This window comes from Tasmannia lanceolata, unplaced genomic scaffold (genome assembly GCF_043159265.1).
Source record: "Tasmannia lanceolata isolate RefF3 unplaced genomic scaffold, GAP_Taslan_0.1 ptg000019l, whole genome shotgun sequence".
NCBI classification, from domain to species: Eukaryota; Viridiplantae; Streptophyta; class Magnoliopsida; order Canellales; family Winteraceae; genus Tasmannia; species Tasmannia lanceolata.
The window spans coordinates 8183199-8207248 of record NW_027518696.1 but is presented as its reverse complement, the minus strand read 5'-3'; the positions used below and the strand labels follow the sequence as shown (position 1 = coordinate 8207248).

General features: G+C 41.7%; 2 protein-coding genes across 4 annotated transcripts; both read left to right on the top strand.

Moving 5' to 3' along the window:
• The first annotated feature begins 1527 nt into the window (after positions 1–1527).
• On the top strand, positions 1528–8368 carry LOC143852245 (LEAF RUST 10 DISEASE-RESISTANCE LOCUS RECEPTOR-LIKE PROTEIN KINASE-like 2.1). 3 transcript variants are annotated; one of them, XR_013236762.1, is made up of 4 exons: positions 1528–3296; positions 3390–3703; positions 6197–7383; positions 7526–8368. XR_013236762.1 is itself a non-coding variant. In XM_077361643.1 (3 exons), the coding sequence occupies exons 2-3, from the start codon at positions 3435–3437 to the stop codon at positions 7188–7190; spliced, it is 1263 nt and encodes a 420-aa protein (XP_077217758.1). In that variant the 5' UTR covers positions 1528–3296; positions 3390–3434; the 3' UTR covers positions 7191–7468. The 3 variants fall into 3 exon arrangements, 1 of the variants encoding a protein (XP_077217758.1); XR_013236761.1 differs by having other exon boundaries at positions 6197–7387; XM_077361643.1 differs by lacking the exon at positions 7526–8368 and having other exon boundaries at positions 6197–7468.
• A 1151-nt stretch (positions 8369–9519) lies between these two features.
• LOC143852244 (uncharacterized) lies at positions 9520–23755 on the top strand. Its single transcript, XM_077361642.1, has 3 exons — positions 9520–11414; positions 11517–11865; positions 22337–23755. The coding sequence occupies exons 1-3, from the start codon at positions 9905–9907 to the stop codon at positions 23463–23465; spliced, it is 2988 nt and encodes a 995-aa protein (XP_077217757.1). The 5' UTR covers positions 9520–9904; the 3' UTR covers positions 23466–23755.
• The last annotated feature ends 295 nt before the right edge of the window (positions 23756–24050 follow it).

The following is a 24050-nucleotide window of genomic DNA, read 5'->3' as shown; positions in this document are numbered from 1 at the left end:
TCATCGAAAAATGAAAATTTATTGTTTAGGGAAGCTTCTGTATTTGCTGGGGATCATCGCAGAAGGCATTTCGCGCTTGGGTCGTTGCATGTGAGAGCAGCCACACAGGCCTAGATTTTTGTCTTATTCATTTAATTCATCTAAGGTGGCTGCTCTCACATGCTTGCCCAGACGCGAAATGCCTTCTGCGATGGTCCCTAGCAAATCCCACTTTTTAATATAGATTTAAAGAAAGAATATTCATACTCGCTTGTTTTGATAATGACACTTCATCTTATGTTTATTGTCTAATTGTGTGTGTTGATGTCAAAATAGAGAATAAACTAGGCTACTGAAATTGGCCCCACCATGTTTTAATAATCGCACAAACTCAGCTTGTCTTTTCTTTTTTAATTGGCTTATGAGAGCTTTTTGGGAAGTATAATAACTTTTGACATCTAGGGGTGTCAATGGATCCAGACAGTCCGATGGATCCTCCGGATCTGAACGTTAATGAACATGATCTAGACATATCAATAGGATCTATGGTTCTATTTTGGATCATCAAATGTGGGATCTGAAAATTTTCGGATTGGATATGGGCTTGCAACAGATATCGATTGGATAGTCACGATCCGTATTGTTTTACCAAAATACCCTCCAAAATTTAATAACGTTTATAATTCTCTGAAGGGTATTTTCGTCAAAACCCTCTAATTAATGAAGTGGAGTGCGATTTCATGACTCAAAAGTGACTTCTCACCTCTTGTGTTTTAGGGTTTTTTTTTCTTCTGCTGTGAGATTTCAAAAAGAGCGTGGAGAAGAAGAAATTTCGAACTCCTCCTCTGACCATCGATTCCCTCCACGATCTCCCCCCATTCGCCATTTCCACCACCTCTTCTAAGTCCCGGCCACCACTCCATAATCACCTCAAAATCGTAGCACCACCATTATGCTTTCATTATGCTAGTCTATTGAATATATATGCTGTCATGAATGTCATATTAGTTCATCTTTTTCTTATTACTAAATGTTATTGTTATACATCATATTCTTTGATAATAGTTATACATTATATTCGTGTATGTAATTTAGAATAATTTTATTGTTTACAAGCATTATTTTACTCATAGATTAAACCTTAATAAATTTTGAATTTATTAGAAAAAAATGCATACAGACACACTAAAAGTCGATTGGCATTCTAACTCTTTTTATAAAAAAATTAATTGTGTACTTAGCTTAATTAGTGGGGCATAATAGGACACTCCGATGGCCGGTCCGAATTAGAATGGATCGTGATCGTGACGTGGAAAGTAGGATCCGAAGAACAATCCAAAGTCGATCCGACTGATAAGGAATTTGATAAGGAATTTGAATGGATCGTGACTCTGACATAGGTAGATCCTATCCGGAGTGGATCCGTTGACGCCCCTGTTGACATCTGTTTAAATAATAAAAGACAATATGTGAGTCGTGTGGCTTAATTTTGACCTCCCCCACCTCGTCAAAAGAACTCCATACTTTCTTCTCTATCAAAATTCTTCATTTTTTATTTGATTTCTATCAGAAAAAGTGGCATGGTTTCACCTTTCCTTGAAAAGAACCCGCACACGCAGAGAGAGAGAGAGAGAGAGAGAGAGAGAGAGATGTTGATGCGAGGGTTCGTTGTAGCTTCGCATCTTTTGTCGTCTTTTTGAGTTGGGTGGAATTTTTCTACAGTTTGTATTCGATGTATCTTCCTAATCGTATTATTTTATTTTATTTTATTTTCAACGGGGTTTTCCATCCCCTTTGAACCACAGCCAGTTTCCACCTACAAAACAGGATTTACTTCTTTAAAAGAGCAAATGGGTTTTGTAAAGAGGGTGTCTTTTAAGAGGATGGTGGTAGTTTTTTGCAATGGAGGAAGTTCATGGAGCTGAGAAATCCCCCAAGAGAATCCCTCTACGGGAGAATAAGATACCACAGTGGAAACCCATCACTGTTGAGAATAGAAAGGAGTCCACCAAGGATTGGGTGAATCGAACCTTCTTTTCCCAAAACAATACTGCTCTTACCAACAACAATCCCAACTCCTCTATCTCTGAACAAGAACAGATTACAAGCTCCAATCATCCTATTGCAAAACCTATTCATTCTCTACCCAATCATACAAAGTGTTCACCAAGCTCCAATAATCCTATTGCAAATTCTATTCCTTCTTTAGCCACTGATTCAAGGCGTTCAACAAATCAACCAATTCTCAAAAACCACCTGAGCAATTCAAGAAATGGGTGTCAGAAAAGAATGCAGGATCAGAAAAATACTGCAGCCCATATCCCCAAGAACTTTTCTCCTCTTCCTAATGATCCAAAGTCCTCAGTTAATCGACTCCGTTTCTCCTATGCAGAAGTCCTTATGAACCAGAGGTGAGCCTGCCATATACTTCAAGGAATCTGTTATTACTTCAAATGCTGAGAAGTTCAAATATTGCGTTGTGGGGAAGTTTCCCCGTTCATGGCCGGGCCTGGCCCATGTCAGAGAATGGGTTGCTAGGTGTTGGAAACTCAAAGGCAGTTGCTCCATTACCTTACTAGATCATCACCATGTTTTCATTAGATTAGACAACGAATTTGACATGATACGAATATGGGTCAGAAACAGATGGTGGGTTAAAGGCCATTTGATGAAGGTTTTTAAATGGACTCCTCAATTTCGACCCGCACGAGAAGAACCTTCTTTGGCTGCTGTTTGGATTGCGCTTCCTTTCCTCAACGTGGTTTTCTTCCAAGAGGATGTCTTGTTCTCCATAGCATCTTTAGTTGGAAGAGCCCTCGCAATTGATGGTCCAACACGGATCCTATCTCGAACCAATGTTGCACGAGTTTGTGTGGAAGTCAGTCTTTTGATGCAGTTCCCTCAGCGAGTGTGGATTGGAATTGAAGGAGAAGGGTTTTGGCAAGATATACACTATGAGAATCTACCTTCGTACTGCTCGAACTGCTGCCAGCAAGGGCATTCCACAAGAATCTGTAAGTTCAATGCAAGTGGTGTAGTAACCGCTGATTCTCAAGGGAAGGCAATCAAATCTAGCCCTAAGAATTCGAATTCCACAATTATGGTATCTAAGACTTCTGTCCAAAATTCTGTAGAGGTTGAAGGTAGTGAGCCAAAGCATGTTCAGAGTTGTCCTGCAATCCAAGACAAAGATGGAAACAATCAACTTGTCATAGAGGCTTCTTCTCACCTACAATCAACGAGGCGTGTTACTATTGTAGAAGCAGTGACTAAAAGTTTAGCAAATAGTGAGAAAATCAGATCAAGGAAGAATAAGGGTAAGGAAGCAACTGAGAGCAGCATACAATGCTCAATTGTGCTGGCAACTGAACAGAATCTTTCAGCTTCTCACATGTGTTTTTCTTCCTTAGGTAATCTGAGGTTTGGAGGCACCGTTACCAGCTCATCAATAATGAATGCAACGTTTCTTCGAGAAATTGAAGAGGAGGAGCAGACACTGGATGGCAAAAAAAAAAGATCTGTTGGAGAAAGAAGAAGAGCAAGTCCTGGAAATTAAAACAGAGAATCTCATTTTAGATAAAGGATGCCCCCAGGCTGGTAATATTGTTATAGAGGAAGATGTCATTGACGAAAATGAATTTAGAAGCCATCATCGGTGTCAGCAGATGCAAGATTTCACACAGGCGATGTTCAACAACCAGGGACAGAGAGCTCCTCCTTATAGGTATGAATGTATGATGCATTTACCTGGTTGATATTTACTTTTGAATTACTTTTCATTAGCATCACAAGGATTAGTAGTACCGCATAAGAAGATATCTATCTGGAATCCATGCTTGGAGATTTTTTTTTATACCCAGAATGATGAAACCCTGGGTAGTGTTTAATTGTAGAATGATTAAACCCTTTGTTCGTGCTTAATTGTAAGTGTTGTTTGGTTGTCAGCCTCTTAGAGTAGTGGCAGGGGATTTCCTTACCTATATATAGAGAGAAGAGAGAAACCGGCAAGAGAGAGAAAGAGAAAATGAGAAAAAGGCATCATTCCCAAGAAATCCAAACAAAATTCCACAATTTTTGTGGTTTGGGCTTCGATTTCTTTAGGGAGGGGACTAGGGTGACACGTCAGCTGGCATACAATGATTAGCCAGGAGACATCCCTGTTAGTCTCCAGGTATTTCAATACTATTTTGGCAACCAAGAAAGGAGTTTTGCTGATGTGGCACCCAAATGCCAAGAAAAATCTCTAAGCCATCCTGGCTTTTGTACAACCAAACACTAGTGACCAGAAGACTCCGATTATTATGAAGACTTACAACCTCAAGATTTTTCAGATAGAAATTCAACCCCACTGATTTTGTTTCTTCTCTTTTGTTGTTTAAACCCTCTAAGTATGACTGGCTCTCCTTTTCTGTATTTTATTCCTTCATCACAAAGGATGTGAGCTCCTGGTCAGTTAACTTGGTCTTGCTCATATTTTCCCTTGGGTCTAGCAACAATATCATCTATTTGACGATCAATGTAGCAGCAATATCGTCTATTTGATTATTAAGGTTGTCAAGCCAAACAATCCACCCTTTTTGGTGGTCATTTTTTTCAGGTCTTTTCCCCTTTTAGGCATTCTAATCTGTTAAATGAAGTAGTTGATTTTTCTCATGATTCGGATCTAGGACCTAACTTGTTTGGGATGCCTTGGAATTCCATATTCTATTTTGTATTATCAATAGCATGAGCCTCAGGCTCAGCTAGATCTATGACAACCCTTGTCACTCCTCCAACCCGAGGGCCGTGACAGGCTCCACACACTCGCAAGGCAGAGCCTCACAGGCGTGCCAGGAAGGGGTGGAACTAGGAATTTACACTGGGGGGCGGGGGGACTAATTTACACTTGCCTGCATTGGTCATTGTGGGGTGCATGGCCACTAAACTAGTTAAACATGCATGTACAGCCAAGCACCATAAAAGGGATTTTGCAAGTCATTTGGGGGGGTTGCATGGCCCCCCCTCACGCTATATGTGCCTCCGCCCCTGATGCCATGCCTCTTTCTTCAGATCCCACATGTGGATAATCAGAGTTAATTTCACTAACCATTTGCATCTAAAGATAACTACAAAGTATATATATATATATATATATATATATATATATATTAGGAAAAGGTTTCCGAGCTCGAGCTCATAAACCATATCTCCTATAGTTGTTTGAGTGATCCAACCCATTCATTCTATAGGTTATAGTTAGTGTTATGGTTATGGTTAGGTTTAGGGTTATGGGTTATGGGTTATGGTTAGGGTTATGATTTGTGGAGGTTTAAAATGCATGGCTAGAAATTAGGCTCCTATAGATCGAATGGTTAGGATTATGGTATGGAGATGGTTTCTTAGGAACATCCTATCTATGTGATGGGCTATAGAATGAATGGGTTGGATGAGTGAAACAACTATGGGAGATGGTGTATTATGAGCTATAGTTCAGGCTGAGCTAGAGCTCAGAAACCTCGGCCTATATATATATATATGTGTGTGTGTGTGTGTGTGTGTGTGTGTGTGTGTGTGAGAAAAGAGTTCCTACTCCCTAGAGTAGATAACTTATCTACTCCCTAGGCTTAAAAAACAGTAGAGGCCACATTGTTTGGGTGGTGCAACCATTCATTTGATGGGCCCTCACATGGATAGGTTGTGCCCAAAAAATCAGCTCCATAGAAGATGAGAGACCACTACTCATGATCGTAGTAGAAACCTTAAGTAGAATGATTATAGTAGAAACCTTAAGTAGAATGATTGACGAAGGAATAAGAGAAAATTATTGGGTATTATTATGCAAATTTATATTGTTTCCAAACTTTAAAGAGAACCCATTCATTTTCATGAAGATTAATTTGTTTACACAGCTGTCCCAATACATTAAGTTTGCAACTCTATCGAGATTTTTGTATTGTGGAAACCAAAGCATTTGTTCTCTAGCGATAACATCCTTCTCTGATGTAGGTCTTTGCATAGAGCATATCAAGTTCTTGTCAATTGTCGCCTCTATACTTATAAATTTATGACATTTGATAGCAGAGAATCTCTCGAACATTTTGCAGAGACTCGCTTCTGAAACTGCCATTCCTGCCACTCATCGTTAATCACTTGTTTTTTGTTTTTTGCTTAGCCGTAGATTAATTCAAGTCAGTTGATTATAGAGTAAAAAGGTTCTAATCTCATTCTTTCTCTACAGAAGGAAATTCTTAGCAAACAAGCCAATCGTCTTTTGGCGGAAGAAAACAAAGAGTACTCCTTGGGTGGATGCATTTCTAGAGAATTTTGGATACCTTGGTCAAAAAAGATACAAGTATTTAGATATCAAAACCATGACCAGTTCCTTTAGGTATAAAATAGGTGAAGGAGGTTGTGGTACTGTGTTCAAAGGGATGCTCCCTGACCACAGTTTGATTGCTGTTAAGGTCCTAAAAGACTCCAAGGATGGTGAAAATGGATTCATTACTGAGGTTGCAAGCATCGGGAGGGCTAGCCATGCTAATATCATCCGTCTCCTTGGTTTCTGTTCTGAGGGGCCTAGCAGAGCTCTCGTGTATGAGTATTTGCCCAACGGATCTCTTGATAAGTTCATCTACACAAGGGAGCTAAGTCATATTTTTGGGTGGAAAAAGCTATTTGAAATTGCGGTTGGCATTGCTCGAGGGCTTGAGTACTTACATCATGCGTGCAGAATTAATATTTTGCATCTTGACATAAAAACAAGTAACATACTTCTAGATGAAGATTTTTTTCCAAGGATCTCCGATTTCGGGTTAGCTATGCTGTGTGTAACAAGAGATATTAACTCGCTGACAATAAGTTGTCCTAGAGGGACTTGGGGTTATATTGCACCCGAAATTTTATGGGGAAGAGCCTCTGATAAGGCGGATGTTTTTAGCTATGGAATAATGTTGTTAGAAATGGCTTCAGGAAGAAAAGCTTTTAAACCAGTAAAGTCCAGTGCGAGATATTTGCGAGACTGGATTTATAAGCGTCTCAGTCAACAAGAAGATATAGGACTGGGAGATTTTGAATGCATTGAAGAGGAGGAGACAGCAAAGAAGATGATCTTGGTCGGTTTGTGGTGTTCACAGAAAGAGCTGATGCATCGGCCTTCAATGAGTATGGTGTTGGAGATGTTGGAAGGAAGCTTTGAAGGCTTGCAAATGCCTCCTAACCCTTCTCCTCCTTAATCCTTTATGCTGACGAGTCCAAGGAAGATGATTGTGGAGAGGTTGTGATGCATATAGGCCGCCGGCAAATCAGCTTTAAGTGTGTCGGGGTGACCATGATTTTGGATGTAAGCACTGGAGGCTTTCAAATGCTCTCCTATATGTCAGAAGCTTGATCTTCAAAATATGAGATGTGAACAAACTAAACATCCATGTGGGTAAGAAATGACAACGTCTAGCAACATGTTTCTCTTGTATTTGCTGCCTTATATTGTAGTATTATTGGTTAGGTTTAGGCCCACATTGTTTAATGACAAAATCTCTCTCTCTCTCTCTCTCTCTCTCTCTCTCTCAAGGTAACCGAGCTTTTACTCCAAAATCAAGAGATTACGAGCAGGGGACAAGCGGTCCCCCAGAGGCAATACATTAAAGAGAACAAACAAAAATGCGCATCTCCGGGATATTGACACCCCCTCTGCCAAGCTCGTCAGCCTGAACATTTGCTGAACGCCGACGGTGACATATCTGAGGGTGGATCTCCAGGATAAGGTCGCAATTTCGTCGAGCACATTATACAGTTTCCAGGGTCCACACGAGCGCCCCGAAGCCCAGGAGATTGCATTTGAGGAATCCCCCTCCACAATAAGCGGGCCCAAATTGTTTTTAGAAAACCAGCGCAAACCGACGAGAAGAGCTTTGGCCTACGCTTCATTCGTATCGCAGACCACAAAAGGGCCAGAATAGGACATAATGATGATCCGCCTAGAGTCGTGGATTAACCCCACGATTCCAGCCCTACCCGGATTACCCAAAGAACTCCCATCGAAATTGAGTTTGAGCCATCCATCCGGAGGAGGTTCCCATCTAGCCACGATACGAGAAGCAGGTTTTCGCTCAGAAATCACCACATTCTATTGACGTAGAGCCTCCCCCAGTACATAAGGAATACCAACTTTGGCACGAGACCAAGCAATAATGGAAATTCTAATATCCAACACCAGATGTTGCCATGTTTTGGATCTGTTCTGGAATATTCTTCGGTTGCGTTCAGCCCATAAATGCCAAATAACAGCAAATGGGATTGCCTTCCACATAGGTTGACCAATACATCCGTTGAACTCCCTCTCTATATTGAAGAATAGGAATCCTTGTTTCTATGTATTTCAATGATTAGCAGTGAAGATGTAACTATTGTATTACCTGGATTTCACATGGTGCTTGTATACTCTCTTATCTGTGAAATTTCAGAAGTTCAATTGGCTGAAATGGAAATTGTTCCATGAAGTTTAAGATGGGAAGGGCTCAGTACCCACCCTTCCTTCTGATAAAATATTTTCATGGAAGAAGAAGATTAGATTGTGAGTCTGGTATCGTAAAAAGTTACTGAAGTTAGGATCAATCTTTGGGCCTAAGCATGTCAGTCCTGTATCCTAAAATCTTTCTTGGTGCCTAAATGAAAGTTTTGGATCATGGTGATGATGTAGGTGTGGGCCCACTAAGTGCTTCTTACAGCACCATCTCCCTTTAGGAAAAGCGAAATCAATGCGAGTTAATCTCACCTAATTGCAAATGGTGAAAACTAATCACTACCTTGTCTCTAGGTTGTCGCAAATGGTGCTTCCAAACGAACACACTTTGGTAATCCAATATGAATCATGTAATTTCGTCAACCGACTTTCCCTCAAATGCCATGTACGTCCCACTTTATATTTTGCTAAACTATCTCCTATCTCCTATCTCCTATCTCAAGGCTTTTTCATCATTTTCGTTTGTGCCTTGCCCACGGGGATAAGTCCAAAAATCCCACTAGATGTCTCTAATTTTTAATGCAAATTTTACTACACGTATAATCCCATTCCACCACCTGTCTGCCATTTTAATGCAATGCATTCCATTTTACTACAAGTATGAAGTATCATATCTCACACCGACTGGTTTCCCAAAATCTCCCTCGTTTTTGGTCTTTCCAGTCTCCAGATATCGTCAGCCCTCTTCTATTCTTAGAGACGGAGAAGGATTATCAAGCATGGTAAGTAGATTGTGGTTTATTAATTTTTGTCTTTTTTATTCAAAACGCATATGCAAATGTGTATTTCAAGGTTGGTTCTTTTTAGGAAAATGATATGGAGACCTAGACCTGAAACGGGAACTGCAATGATAATAATATGCTATGTGTTAAAAGAAAATTTTACTTTTTGCTGATGAGTCGTGGTTTCACCTTTCCTTGAAAAGAATACAAAAGCACCTTGTCAAAAGAACTCCATACTTTCTTCTTTATCAAAACTCTGTTCGATTTTTATGAGAAACCACACCCCCCACCCCCCCCCCCCCCCCCCCCCCCCCCAGAGAGAGAGAGAGAGAGAGAGAGATTAATTGGTGCAAGCGTTCGTCGTTGTAGCTTCGCATCTTTTGTAGTCTTTTTGAGTTGGTTGGAATTTTTCAACGGTTTGTATTCGATGCATCTTCCTAATCGTATTATTTTATTTTATTTGCAACGGTTGGCAGTTTCCTCGAAATGAAATCAATGGCGAAAGACGAAACGTCTGTGTAAAAGTTATCCAAAGTCCTCATGGAAACTTCTTAGCGCTTTCCTTGGGCTTCTACGCGTAGGTTTTTCACCCACTTTGAACCATCACCAGTTTTACCTACAAAACGGGATCTCATCTGCTTCTTTAAAAGAGCAAATGGGTTTTGTAAACAGGGTGTCTTTAAGAGTATGGTGCTAGTATTTTGCTATGGAGGAAGTTCATGGAACTCGTAAATCCCCCAAGAGAATCCCACAAAGAGAGAATAAGAGATTGCAGTGGAAACCCATCACCGTTGAGAATAGAAAGGAGTCCACCAAGGATTGGGTCAATCGAACCTTCTATTCCCAAAACAACACTGCTCATACCTACAACAATCCCAACTCCTCTATCTCTGAACAACAACAGATTACAAGCTCCAATCATCCTATTGCAAAACCTATTCATTCTCTACCCAATCATACAAAGTGTTCAACAAGCTCCAATAATCCTATTGCAAAATCTATTCCTTCTTTAGCCACTGATTCAAGGCGTTCAACAAATCAACCAATTCTCAATACCCACAAGAGCAATTCAAGAAATGGGTGTCAGAAAAGAATGCATGATCAGAAGAATACTGCATCCCATATCCCCAAGAATGTTTCTCCTCTTCCCAATGATCCAAATCCTTCAGTTAATCGACCCCGTTTCTCCTATGCAGAAGCCCTTGTGAATCAAAGTAATGCGTATCAGAAAACAACAGAGGGGGATGCAGCCCAAAATCCTCCAAATGTTTCTGTTTACAGAGGTGAGCCTGCCATATACTTCAAGGAATCTGTTATTACTTCAAATGCTGAGAAATTCAAATATTGCCTTGTGGGGAAGTTTCCCCGTTCATGGCCGGGCTTGGCCCATATCAGAAAATGGGTTGCTAGGTGTTGGAAACTCAAAGGCAGTTGCTCCATTACCTTACTAGATCCCCACCATGTTTTCATTAGATTAGACAACGAATTTGACATGATACGAATATGGGTCAGAAATAGATGGTGGGTTAAAGGCCATCTGATGAAGATTTTTAAATGGACTCCTCAATTTCGACCCGCACGAGAAGAACCTTCTTCGGCTGCTGTTTGGATTGCGCTCCCTTTCCTCAACGTGGTTTTCTTCCAAGAGGATGTCTTGTTCTCCATAGCATCTGTAGTTGGAAGAGCTCTCGCAATTGATGGTCCGACGCGGATACTATCTCGAACCAATGTTGCACGAGTTTGTGTGGAAGTCAGTCTTTTGATGGAGCTCCCTCATCGAGTGTGGATTGGAATTGAAGGAGAAGGGTTTTGGCAAGATATACACTATGAGAATCTACCTTTGTACTGCTCGAACTGCTTCCAGCAAGGGCATTCCACAAGAATCTGTAAGTTCAATCCAAGTAACGTAGTAACAGATGATTCTCAGGAGAAGACAGTAAAATCTAGCCCGGAGAATTCGAATTCCGCAATTAAGGGAGATGGACATCCACAAGAGCAATGTATGGTATCTAAGACTTCTGTTGAAAATTATGTAGAGGGGGAGAGTAGTCAAGCAAAGCATGTTCACAGCTGTCCTGCAATTCATGTGAAAGATGGAAGCAATCAGCTTGTCATAGAGGCTTCCTCTCACCTACGACCAAGGCGAGTTACTATTGTAGAAGCAATGACCAAAAGGCTAGAAAATAGCGAGAAAATCAGATCGAGCAAGAATAATGGTAAGTCAGCAACTCAAAGCAGCTTAGAATGCTCATTTGTACAGGCACATGTACAGGATCTTTCAGCTTCTCACATGTTATTTTTCTTCTTCTTTCGCTTAGGTAATTTGGAGTTTGGAGGTATGCTCACTAGATCATTAATAATGAATGCAACTAGTTCATTAATAATGAATGCAACGTTTCTTCAAGGAGTGGAGGAGGAGGAGCTGTCGACAGTGGTGAAAGAAGAAGAGCAAGTGCTGGAAATTGAAACAGAAAATCTTATTTTGGATGAAGAAAGGCCCCAAGCTAGTAATATCATTTTAGGAGAAGACGTCGTCGAGGAAAATGAATTTAGAAGCTATCACCAGGATCGGCAGAACCAGCGGCACCAGCAGCCGATGCAAGATTTCACACAGGCGATGGAGATTAACGAAGGAAATAGGAACCAGGAACAGAGAGCTCCTACTAGGTATGCTGCACTTGCGTCGTTGATTTAAGTTTTGAAGTACCTTTCTTTAGCATCATGAGAATTAGCAGTGACCCCAGGCCAGACCCATAATTTATTTAAAACGGAAAAAAATAGACGAAAAGGCTAAAGAAAAGAAGCTACTGAAAAGGCTAAAGACATACTAGATAAAGCCATCCAACTAAAAACCCCCAACGAACTAGACAGCCCCGATCATTGTGAAGACTTAAAAACCCAAAGGTTTTTCGGATTGGGTTTCGACCCCACTGATTTTGTTTCTTCTCATCTGCCTAGAGGTGATGTATTGCTGTCATTCGTCATATTCTTCATTGCTCAAACCTGGTCGCGACTTTGAATTTTCCTCCTCTTTATTTAAATCTCCTCGTCATTCAATATAGCCATTGCCCACTTATAATTGAGCGGCATTTTTATATCATTTCCCACTTTTTTTTAACATCTTCTGGAAAAACTATTTTTCCCTCCGATTTTTAGCATCCAACGGAGAAACATTTTTTATCCTCCATCTACGAAACCTCGTTATCCTCTACTATAAAGGGCCACCAGAATTTTCTAAGACTGTCCATGAAATCCTTTATGCAAATGGGTAATGTAAGAGTGTGGTCGAGAAATTCACCAGCTTGCCATATGAAATTGTCTTCTTGTGAGGTGGTTACATGTGTTGAACTTCTTTTTCACCATCGTCCATGCAAATGACGTCACATGAGGCGCTGCCACCGATTGCCAAATGTTAGAATAGTTAGATCTGCTTTGAAGCTTGATAAACTGTTAAATAAAGAGCCAACAAAAAAGGAGCCGTAAGTGATAGGGGTCCAAACTCGATGGTCTAAATATGAAGGTGAATAATAATGGGCCGAAAGGAGACCTAACAATGAGGAGAATCTAACTACCTCATTATATTTAAGTTTTCTCATAAGTCTAATATCCCATACCACCTCACCAAGCCCCTTTCTCTCCATGCAGTTGCTCATCTTTGCCTCTCTATCGGTAGCTAACTGAAATAGATCCGGAAAAGCATGGCACAACAAGGACTCGCCTAACCATAGATCTACCCAAAAATGAATCCCCTCTCCTCTCCCCACTCAAAATATAATGAAAGGTTTAAGCAAGGGTTTAGACATACAAATAGACTTTCATGCGCCCGAACCTTTTCCTAACCCAAGTTCCTACATTCCCAATCGCCTCAACCCTACCTATACTTATTCATGATGACTTCATGCCATAGTGCCTTCTCCTCCCCATATATCTAGAACCATTTCCCTAACAAGGATTTATTCCTCAATCCTATTCTTCCAATTCCAAGGCCCCCTTGCTTTTTTTAGGGTGATGATATTTTCACCCCCCTGCATTACTTGCACGGTCCCCTTATAACGTGATTTGACATAAAGTTTCACACTTTTCACATCAAATCAGGTTATAAGGGGGGTGTGCACGTAATGCAGGGGGGTGAAAATATCATCTCCCTTTTTTTTTATCTGTGGTCTTTTTTTTTAATGGTAAAGAAATCTTTATTGCAAGAAAGAAAGAGAAGGGATACACTGACCAACTGAGATACTCGAAACAAAGAAAAATCAGAAAGCAAAAATGGAAAAAATAAAGAAACAATGTCCTCAGGGGGGAGATTATCAAAGGTCTCCATAGTTTTTCTACAAACATCTGCCGGGGCCAACCTGTTTGCATCACTATTCGTCACTGTCTTCACGTGCTGGAAGCATACATAAAAATCTGTCACTCGTTCGTGGATCTCATCTGATGTGTCTGCAAATCTCCATGGGTGGGGGTGGCTACCATCAATCCATCTGATAACATTGAGCGAATCTCCCTCAACAATCAACCTACACAAATCCTCTTCCTCAGTGGTTCTTATACCTTGTAAGCAGCTCCCAATTTTGAAGCTTTTCAATTCAGAGTTTTTTAATCTGGAGTTCTACACAAGGTTGCCAGAGTGGGAATCGAAAGCGGGAATCGAAGGCTCCCAGAATGGTCAAAAGCGGGAAACTTGAAGTCGTAGGAGAGTCACCGGAGATTCGCCAGGGAATCGCTGGGGAGTTGGGAATCGCCAAAGAATCTCCGGGGAATCATCGGGGAGTCGCAGGAAAATTTTATTTCACATAACATTAAACCGCGGTTCCCAAAACTAAGAATCGTGTTTCCGGGGAATCATAAAGAATCGGATTTTCCGGCGAATCCGAACCTGGTTTCCCAGTTTTTGGGGATTCGAAAAGATTCCCTTTTCGGATTCGCAAACCGGGGAATCGCGGTTCCCCACTCCCAGGGAAGAATCCGGCTTCCTTAGTTCTACACACTGAATTCATAAGATGTTTGAACTTATGGCCTCTTTCCCACCTTCCCATAACAAAATCCCTATGGAGCTTGTTAGATGAAGCCGTGTAATTTACATACCCAATTAGCGGTATTCTTGACATCTCATATGTAACCTAGCAACACACACACATAAATATATATATATATATATATATATATATATATATATATATAGAGAGAGAGAGAGAGAGAGAGAGAGAGAAATGTTGGTGAGCTTAAGCGCACCATATTTTGGGTGCGCTTAAGTTGTTATAACACCTCCTATTGGTGCGCTTAAGCGGGACCCAAACATTTAAATGAATGGGAGGCGTTATAACAACTTAAGCGCACCAAAAAAATGGTGAGCTTAAGCACACCAACAGTTCTCTCTCATATATATATATAATGTTTTATGAGAGGGAAAGCTATTTAACTCTCTCTTCTCTTCTCTCAACTTCTTCTCTTCTCTTTTTCCTCTCTCCGATGGATCTTTGAACTGTGAACGTGGTATCAGAGCTACAGCTCTGATCAGGGTTGAAGAAGCGAAGAATAAAAAAAAGAGGGGAAAATCGAAAACCCTATTTCAGTTTTCCCTTGTGTGGAGCTACCCTTCCACACCCCCCCCCCCCCCCCCCCCCCTCTATCTTCTTCTTCAATTGGCCTTCGCTCCCCTCCCCACCTTCTTTCATTGGCTGCCATCCTCTCTTCCCCTTGTGAAACCTCCGCCCACCCCCTCCCTTGGAGTTGAAGTTGCTTATTCACGTGGTGGATTATCACTATCTCAGAAAAATATGTCTTGGATATATTAGAGATAGGATCATTGGGGTTGAAACTAGCTGAGGTCCCCATGGATACTAATGTTAAGTTCCACCTTGATTAAGGGGATTTATTAGAGGATCCAAGAAGATAAGGATACAAGATATTACTTGGCAATTGATCTATTTGACCGTGACTCGTCCAGCTATCTTATTTGTAGTTGGTGTACGAGTCAGTTCATGAGCTCCCCATGTACCTCCCATTAGGCAGCAGTTCTTCAGATTGTGAGATATTTAAAGAGAGCTCATGGTAAAGGTTTATTCTTCAAACAGTACAATCATATGAACCTAGAAGGATTCACTGATGTAGACTGGTCTGGCTCTTCTGCAAACAGGAGGTCGATCACAAGGTATTGTACTTTTGCTGGACGGAACTTAGTCTCTTGGAAAAGTAGGATGTGGCGGCTAGGTCCAGTGCCGAAGCATAATATCGTGCTATGGCTCATAAATGTGGGGAACTGACCTGGTTTAGGTCGTTTCTGTCTAATATTGGCTTGCCGTCCTCATCTCCAGCATCATTATATCGTGATAACAAGGGCACTGTTCGTATTGCTTCCAATCCAGTCTTTCATGAGAGGATGAAGCATATTGAGGTGGATTGCCACTTCATTCGTGAGAAGATTAAAAAAGGAGTACGTATTGTTTTCACTAGATCAAGAGACCAGACGACATATTTACCAAACCATTTTTTTTTTAAAGGTAACTGAATAACTTTATTAATAATCAGAATAGGGGGACAAGATGTCCCACAAGAAGTTGAAGGATATGTGTGTCAAGCTGGGGTTGTATGACATATACACTCCGAGGGGGAGTGTTAGATGAAGTAGTGTGTTACGCCCGAAATTGGTAACAGATGAGACCGTGACGGGAGAGCTGAGCTGGCGAGTTCCGGTCCTTAACTGGTTAGGAGAATATACCCTGCACGGATGAGCACCAGGTCAGAAGACCAACCCGGAGTCATAACTCCGGACGGGTCCTTCGACACTCAAGTCAGTATTGAGCACAAATAAGGAAATCAAAGCTATAAATAGTGATTTTTTTGGGATGCCGTCCCTTACCTTATCTTTATGAGGGATATTTATAGTGAATGTTTGGGCATCAGATTACCCTTTTACCCCTTGGGACAAGTGTCAGTCTCTGGTTAGGCAGGGTTTGTTTCTGGAAGCTTCTTTGGAGAGGAGATTACATTTTAACCCCTAGTCTCCTTTGAGGGATGATTGCCCTATTTGCCCCCGCCAGCTGTCGCTTTATGAATGGCTAGTTCATTTTCTCCCCTATCAGGTGCCCCCCGATTCCTCAGGTTGATTTTTAAGCTGGGGAAGGAAGCTCATAATAATAAAATAAAAAATTTGGAGTGGCAGCTCGGCTCGTTTGAGATCGGTTATGTTCGATCTGAATTCGGACGAACGACGATGTTCTGGTGGTTTTGTCGTTTTCTGAAATGCAAGGCGCTTAGATCGGTTATAACCGACTTGGACACAGACGAACTACCATCCCCGGTAGTTTTTGTCGTTTCCTGAAACATGAGGCGTTTAGATCGGTTATGGCCGATCTGGACGCGAACGAACTACCATCGCTGGCAGTTTTTGTCGTTTCCTGAAACGTGAGGCGTTTAGATCAGTTATGGCCGATCTGGACGCGAACGAACTACCATCGCTGGTAGTTTTCATCGTTTTGTGAAACGTGAGGCGCTAAGATCGGTTATGGCCTATCTGGACGCGGAAGAACTACCATCGCTGGTAGTTTTGTCGTTTTCCGAGACGCAAAGCGCTAAGATCGGTTTTGATCGATCTGGACACGGACGAACTACCATCGCTGGTAGTTTTGTCGTTTTCCGAGACGCAAAGCGCTAAGATCGGTTTTGATCGATCTGGACACGGACGAACTACCATCGCTGGTAGTTTTTGTCGTTTTTTGAAACGCAAGGCGCTAAGATCGGTTATATCCGATCTGGACGCGGACGAACTACCATCCTTGATAGTTTTTGTCGTTTTCTGAAATGCAAGGCGCTAAGATCGGTTATGGCCGATCTGGACGCGAACGAACTACCATCCTTGTAGTTTTTGTCGCTTTTCGAAATGCAAGGCGCTAAGATCGGTTATATCCGATCTGGACACGGACGAACTACCATCCTTGGTAGTTTTTGTTGTTTTTTGAAATACAAGGCGCTTAAATCAGTTATGGCCGATCTGGACGCGGACGAACTACCATCCTTGGTAGTTTTTGTCGTTTTTCGAAACGCAAGGCGCTAAGTTTGGTTATATCCGATCTGGACGCAAACGAACTACCATCCTTGGTAGTTTTTGTCTTTTTTTGTGAATTTTTGGGGGGAAGGAGGTGAAGGACGTGCCGTTTCGTACTTCCTGCTTATTTAATGCGGGCGCCATGGTGATGACACATGGCTAAATTATGTCCAAGGAATCGAAGCAGTGCGATCGGGTTTTGTGTATAAATAGGGGGAAATCCCTTCCTTCCTTTCGCTCTCCTTCATTTCACCTTTTTCTTCTTGTTGGGATTCTACTGCCTTTGCCGATTTGGAGAGCCGCTTTGAGTTTGGGGCTTTCCTTTTCTTCAAAACTTGGTAAATTTTCTCAATTAGATCTCTTTTTTACTGTTTTTGCTTGGTTTTTAAGTTTGTGCACTTCGTCCGTAGGTAAAATCTTCTTTTAATTCTTCCTTTTACTTTTCCTTCTAGTAGCGAGCCCCCCTCGCACGAGTTGCCATTTAGGAAGTCATGGACCGCAGTCCCGATCTAAGAATCGATCTTTACGTAGAGGTCGAGGAGGAAATCCTAGATTTAGGCGAAGAGGGTGTGCGGCCGGATGCACTCGACGGAGCTGAGCTTCTTGATTACGGGGACGGCCCTGAAGAAATTGAAGGTGATGACGACGAAGACAATGACGATGATGACGATCTTGAGGAACGTCCAGAAGGAAGAGCTCGGGAAGTTCGCGCTCAAGCTTCCATGGAAGCTGACCCTACTTACAACATAGTTTCCATCAACGAGCCTAGTACATTGGACGAGAATAGGCTTGCTTACATTAGAGTAAAATTTTGTATCCCTAATGAGTTCATCATGAGGATTGCTATAGAAGGAGATCGGGCGTGCAACCCTAGAACTGATCTATGCATCTACGAGGAGACCCTGAAGGCGGCTTTCGCTTGCCCATCCACCCTTTTGTTGCCGAAGTCTTGACCTTTTACAATCTTGCTCCCGCTCAGGTGGCTCCGAACTCTTGGAGGATTTTGATTGGCTTTATGTATATAGTGATGGTGAAGCTCGGGCGGAATCCGACCTTGAGGTTGTTCCGAAGATGTGCCACTTTGAAGCACCACAAGTCGGGATGGGTATATCTGAGTGGGAGAAACCGCGGTGAACCACTTCCGAAGATGTTCCAATGTACTTTCTTTTTTGAAATTTAGGAATGAAATGGAGATCTTTTGAAGTGTTTGAGCCCGTCCTTATTCACTTATTCTGCTGTCACTCTCGGTTTTAGATCCCAATCGGAAGTTTATCCTGGTCTCAGGTGGGAGAAACCGCGGTGAACCAGGTTGGCATTGCGCGGTCTGAAAGACTCAGATATCCTTTCGCCAGAGATTTTGGTTATCTACCTCGGTTTTTTATCCCTGACCGGGAGTTTATCCCAGTCTCATGTGGGAGAAACCGCGGTGAACCAGGTTGGCATTACCCAGTCTGAAAGACTCGGATATACTTTCGCCAGAGATTTTGGTTATCTACCTCGGTTTTTTATCCCTGACCGGGAGTTTATCCCAGTCTCAAGTGGGAGAAACCGCGGTGAACCAGGTTGGCATTACCTAGTCTAAAAGACTCGGATATGCTTTTGCCAGAGATTTTGGTTATCTACCTCGGTTTTTTATCCCTGAATGGAGATTATCCCAGTCTCAGGTGGGAGAAACCGCGGTGAACCAGGTTAGCATTACCCAGTCTGAAAGCCTCGGATATGCTTTTGCCAGAGATTTTGGTTATCTACCTCGGTTTTTTATCTTTGACCGGGAGATTATCCCAGTCTCAGGTGGGAGAAACCGCGGTGAACCATGTTGTCCGTACGTATGATTAGAGAGATAAATGTCGGCAAAACAGGTCAATTGGAAAAGTGATAATTTCATTAATTGTAAAGATCAAAACGATTACAATGTTCATTTCACAATCCTTGTTTACAACTCGTTCACTGGCTTTTCGAGGAGAATGGTGTCCGCTACTAGTAGTATCTCCTCAGATTCTTGGAGTTCCATGCGTGAGGGAGAGGGTTTTCTTCCAGGGTTTCCAGCTTGCAGTTGCCCGGCCTGATGATCTGAGTGATGCGGTAGGCCCCCCAAGTTGGAGAGAGTTTGCCTGTGCTCCGGGGATGTGAAACCGCTGCCTTTCTTAGGACTAGATCCCCCACGCGGTGCCCCTTGGGATGGATCTTCGAGTCGTGATAGTTGGACATCCTCTGCTTATAGGCCGCGACTCGGATATGGGAAGTTTCGCGGATTTCTTCCAGTAAATCAAGATTTCCGCAGAGTTCATCTCCGTTACGTTGTTCATCGAAGCCGCTCACTCGTGGGATCGGGATGCCGATGTCTACCGGAATTACGGCCTCCGTCCCAAAGGTCAAGTTGAAGGGGGATTCCCCAGTAGTGGTACGCGGCGTGGTGCGGTACGCCCATAGGACATGGTATAACTCTTTTGCCCATTGCCCTCCTTTCCCATCTAATCTTTTCTTAATCCCCTGCAAGAGGATCATGTTGGTTACTTCCGTTTGACCGTTTGTTTGTGGGTGAGCCACCGAGGTAAATCGATGTTCGATTTTGAGATCCGAACAGAATTTGCGGAACTTCTTGTTGTCGAATTGCTTCCCATTGTCGGTGATCAAGACTCGGGGAATTCCAAACCGGCAAACTATCGATTTCCAAAAGAACGTTTGTATGTTCTGCTCGGTAATTTTGGCCAAAGGTCCGGCTTCGACCCATTCTGTAAAGTAGTCTATCGATATTACTACAAATTCACGCCCGCCCGGAGCCGGTGGGAAAGGTCCCAGAATATCCATACCCCAAACCGCAAAGGGTAGGGGACTGATGGCAGGCACAGCCGGTATGGTGGCTGCCCTTAGGCATTTTATCTCCAAGTGGGCAGAAAGGTGCCTCCCCTTCTTCAACGCGATTAAAGGTATCAAAACGACTCCCTGGACTCTAGAATGACAAACGGCATTCGAAGAGCTGAAACGATACCTCACATCGTCCCCGTTATTGTCAAAACTCGAGCCTGGCGAAGAGCTAGCCCTATATCTGTCGGTAAGTCCGTGCTCATCAGCTCATCAGCTTAAAAATCAACCTGAGGAATCGGGGGGCACCTGATAGGGGAGAAAATGAACTACCCATTCATAAAGCGACAGCTGGCGGGGGCAAATAGGGCAATCATCCCTCATAGGAGACTAGGGGTAAAAATGTAATTTCCTCTCCAAAGAAGCTTCGAGAAACAAACCCTGCATAACCACAGACTGACACTTGTACCAAGGGGTAAAAGGGTAATCTGATGCCCAAACATTCACTATAAATAGCCCTCATAAAGACGAGGTAAGGGACGGAATCCCAAAAAATCATTATTCATAGCTTTGATTTCCTTATTTGTGCCCAATACTGACTTGAGTGTCGAAGGGCCCGTCCGGAGTTACGACTCCGGGTTGGTCTTTTCACCGGGTGCTCATCCGTGCAGGGTATATTCTCCTAACCAGTTTAGCGACCGGAACTCGCCAGCTTAGCTCTCCCGTCAGTTATGTTACCGATTTTGGGCGTAACACAGTCTAATTTAAATACCCAATTAGGAGTATTATTGACATTCACATGTAACCCTAGCAACACACACACACACACACACACACACACACACACACACACACACACGTGTGTGTGTATTATGGTTTATGAGAGGGAGAGCTATTCAACTCTTTCATGTCTTCTCTCTACTCTCTTTCCTCTCTCTCCAATGAAGCTTCGAATACGGCAAACAGAGCTTTCCGGTTTTGTTCGTTACCTTGCCCGATATTTTGTAGAGACATAATATACTGTCAAATTTGCAAGAGCTGCCTTAATAAGAGTGACCTCCTTTTCCCCTCCTTTCCATGCTTAGAGAGTACAACCTAGAAATGCTTATTTTAGCAGAACCAAAGACTTCCTTTTCAGCTACAGAGTAAAACATAATTTCAACCTTGGGTTCAAGGATCAGTCATTCTAATTTTACAAAGTTTTAAATCGGAGCATTATGCACGCATTGAATGAAATATGATCTGTATGGTGCAAATCAACAATGAAGCCTACAGATCCAGAGTATTCCACATGTTTGCTCATTCATTAACTTTGTTTTGGACCCTTTTCCGTGTTGGCTGCCTGTTTTGTTCTCCAATGGAATTTGTCCCAGAATGCACAACTGTGGTATGAAATTTGGCGAAAAGAGTCAAAACAACACTTCAGGACTTGCACTCGATGACATCTAGAGTCCTCTAGCAATGGAATTTGGTTTTCACAATCCTAGTTTCTGCAGCTACTTAATCTAGAAAAAATGAAATTTTGTTGATCGTAATCCCAGAATTTTCACATGTTCTGAAATCAATTAGCATAAATCTTCAAATTTCTTGTTAATTCACTTTAATGCGCAGAGCAAGCTTTTTAATCCAGAAGATACTGCTTCAGAGCTATAAGCATTGTTGTCCTTGATTTCTTCAGATAGCCATCATACAAAAATAAGTAATTGATGTTAAAGTCGTTACTCCCTTTGTTATTTCCTTTATTTAGCACTTAAAAAGAATATCATTTGTTTTCTATTTCTATTTCCTTGTTGATTTTCAAGGAAGTCCAATGAAGTCTATAAGTGAATCCATGGCTTCGGACCCTATAATTTTTATTTGAGGTAGTATAATTACTGAATCTTATTCGGTATTATTATGCAAATTTATATTTTTTTCCCAAAATTTAAAGAGAATCCATGCATTTCATGAAGATTAATTTTTTTAACCAACTGTCCCTGTACATTAAATTTGCAACCATATCAAGATTCTTTAATTGTGGAAACCAAAGCATTTGTTCACTGGTTATAATATCCTTATCTTATGGAGCCCTTTACATGAGTTTGTCAAGTAATTGTCAATTTTCTCATTTTTACTCCTAAATCACATTTGATAGCAAAGAACCTCTGAAACACTTGGAGACTATCACGGCTTAACCTTTCATTCCTGCCACTAATGACTGATCACTTGCTCTCTTTTTTGCTTAGATGTGGATTAATTCAAGGCCGTTTGATTATAAAGGAAAGTGGTTATAATCTTGTTCTTTTTCTACAGAAGGAAATTCTTTGCAAACACGCCAATTTTCTTTTGGAGGAAGAAAACAAAGAATGCTCATGGTGTGGATGCATTTCTAGAGAATTATCAATGCCTTGGTCCAAAAAGATATAAACATTCAGAGATCAAAACCATGACCAGTTCCTTTAGGAATAAAATAGGTGAAGGAGGTTTTGGTAGTGTGTTCAAAGGGATACTCCCCGACAGCAGTTTGGTTGGTGTTAAGGTTTTGAGAGACTCCAAGAAGGGTGAAAATGAATTCATTACAGAGGTTGCCAGCATAGGGAGGACTAGCCATGTTAATATCATTCGTCTCCTTGGTTTCTGTTCAGAGGGGCCCAGAAGAGCACTCATTTATGAGTTTATGCCTAACGGACCTCTTGATAGGTTCATATACACCAGGGAGCTAAGAAATATTTTTGGGTGGAGTAAACTATGCCAAGTTGCAGTTGGCGTTGCTCGAGGACTCGAGTACTTACACCGTGGTTGTAGCGTCAGTATTTTTCATCTTGACATAAAACCATCAAACATTCTTCTAGATGAAAAATTTTGTCCAAGGATCTCCGATTTCGGGCTAGCTAAGATATGCCAAACAAGTTATAATGTCTCTCTGAGTTGTGTCAGAGGGACTATGGGTTATTTGGCACCTGAACTTATGTGGGGAAAAGTTTCTGATAAGTCGGATGTTTTTAGCTTTGGAATAATGTTGTTAGAAATGGCCTCAGGAAGAAAGAACATGTCTGTAGGATCAGTAAACTCCGATGCATATTATTTACCGGACTGGATTTATAGACGTTTTATTCTAGGGGAAGATATAGAAGTGGGAGTATTTGAATCTGTTGAAGAGGAGGAGATTGCAAAGAAGATGATGTTGGTTGGTTTGTGGTGTGCACAGAAAGAGCCGAGGCATCGGCCTTCAATGAGTAGGGTGTTGGAGATGTTGGAAGGAAGCATTGAAGGCTTGCAAATGCCTCCTAACCCTTCTTTTAATAATTCTAGGTTGGAAGATTGCATCGAAGCCTTGCAAATGTCTCCTGACCCTTCTTTTACTGATTCTCTTATATCGACAAATCCAATTTCAGAAGCTGGAGGTGTTGTTTCAAATACAAACTCATTGCAAGGAAGATGATCTTAGACAGTTTGTGGTCCATATAGGCCTCTGACTCGTCAGCTTTCACTGAGTGGGGGTGATCATGATGTTATTATATTGAAGCACTGGAGCTTTCAAATGCTCTCCTATATACTCCTCCAAGGTCAGAAGCTTGATCTTCAAAAGAAAAGAGATTTGAACAAACTAAAAAGAGGTCGGCAAACGAAAAGGCGGATGTGTTAGCCAAGCAGGGTGTTGGGGGGAGAGTATTCTCTGGTTCGATCATCTTCCCCGTAGTATAATATTGTAATTTTTGTTGTTTTTTCTCCTTTCCTTGTATCTTTCTTGTTTTTTTTTCTCTGGGTTGCCCCTTCTCGGGTGCTCCCTTTTCATTTTATACAAATTGCTATTTCAAAAAAAAAAAAAAAAACTAAACTACCATTGGTTTAAGAGATTTTAACTCTCTCTCTCTCTCTATCTCTCTCTCTCTCTCTCAAACATTCTTATGTACTGAAATGGAAAATGTTTCATGGTGCTGAAGTTGAAAGGGCTCAATACCTACATGGTTGAGAAATTCATTTTGTAAGTTGATTCTTCAGTCTAGAAACCATATAATTACAACAT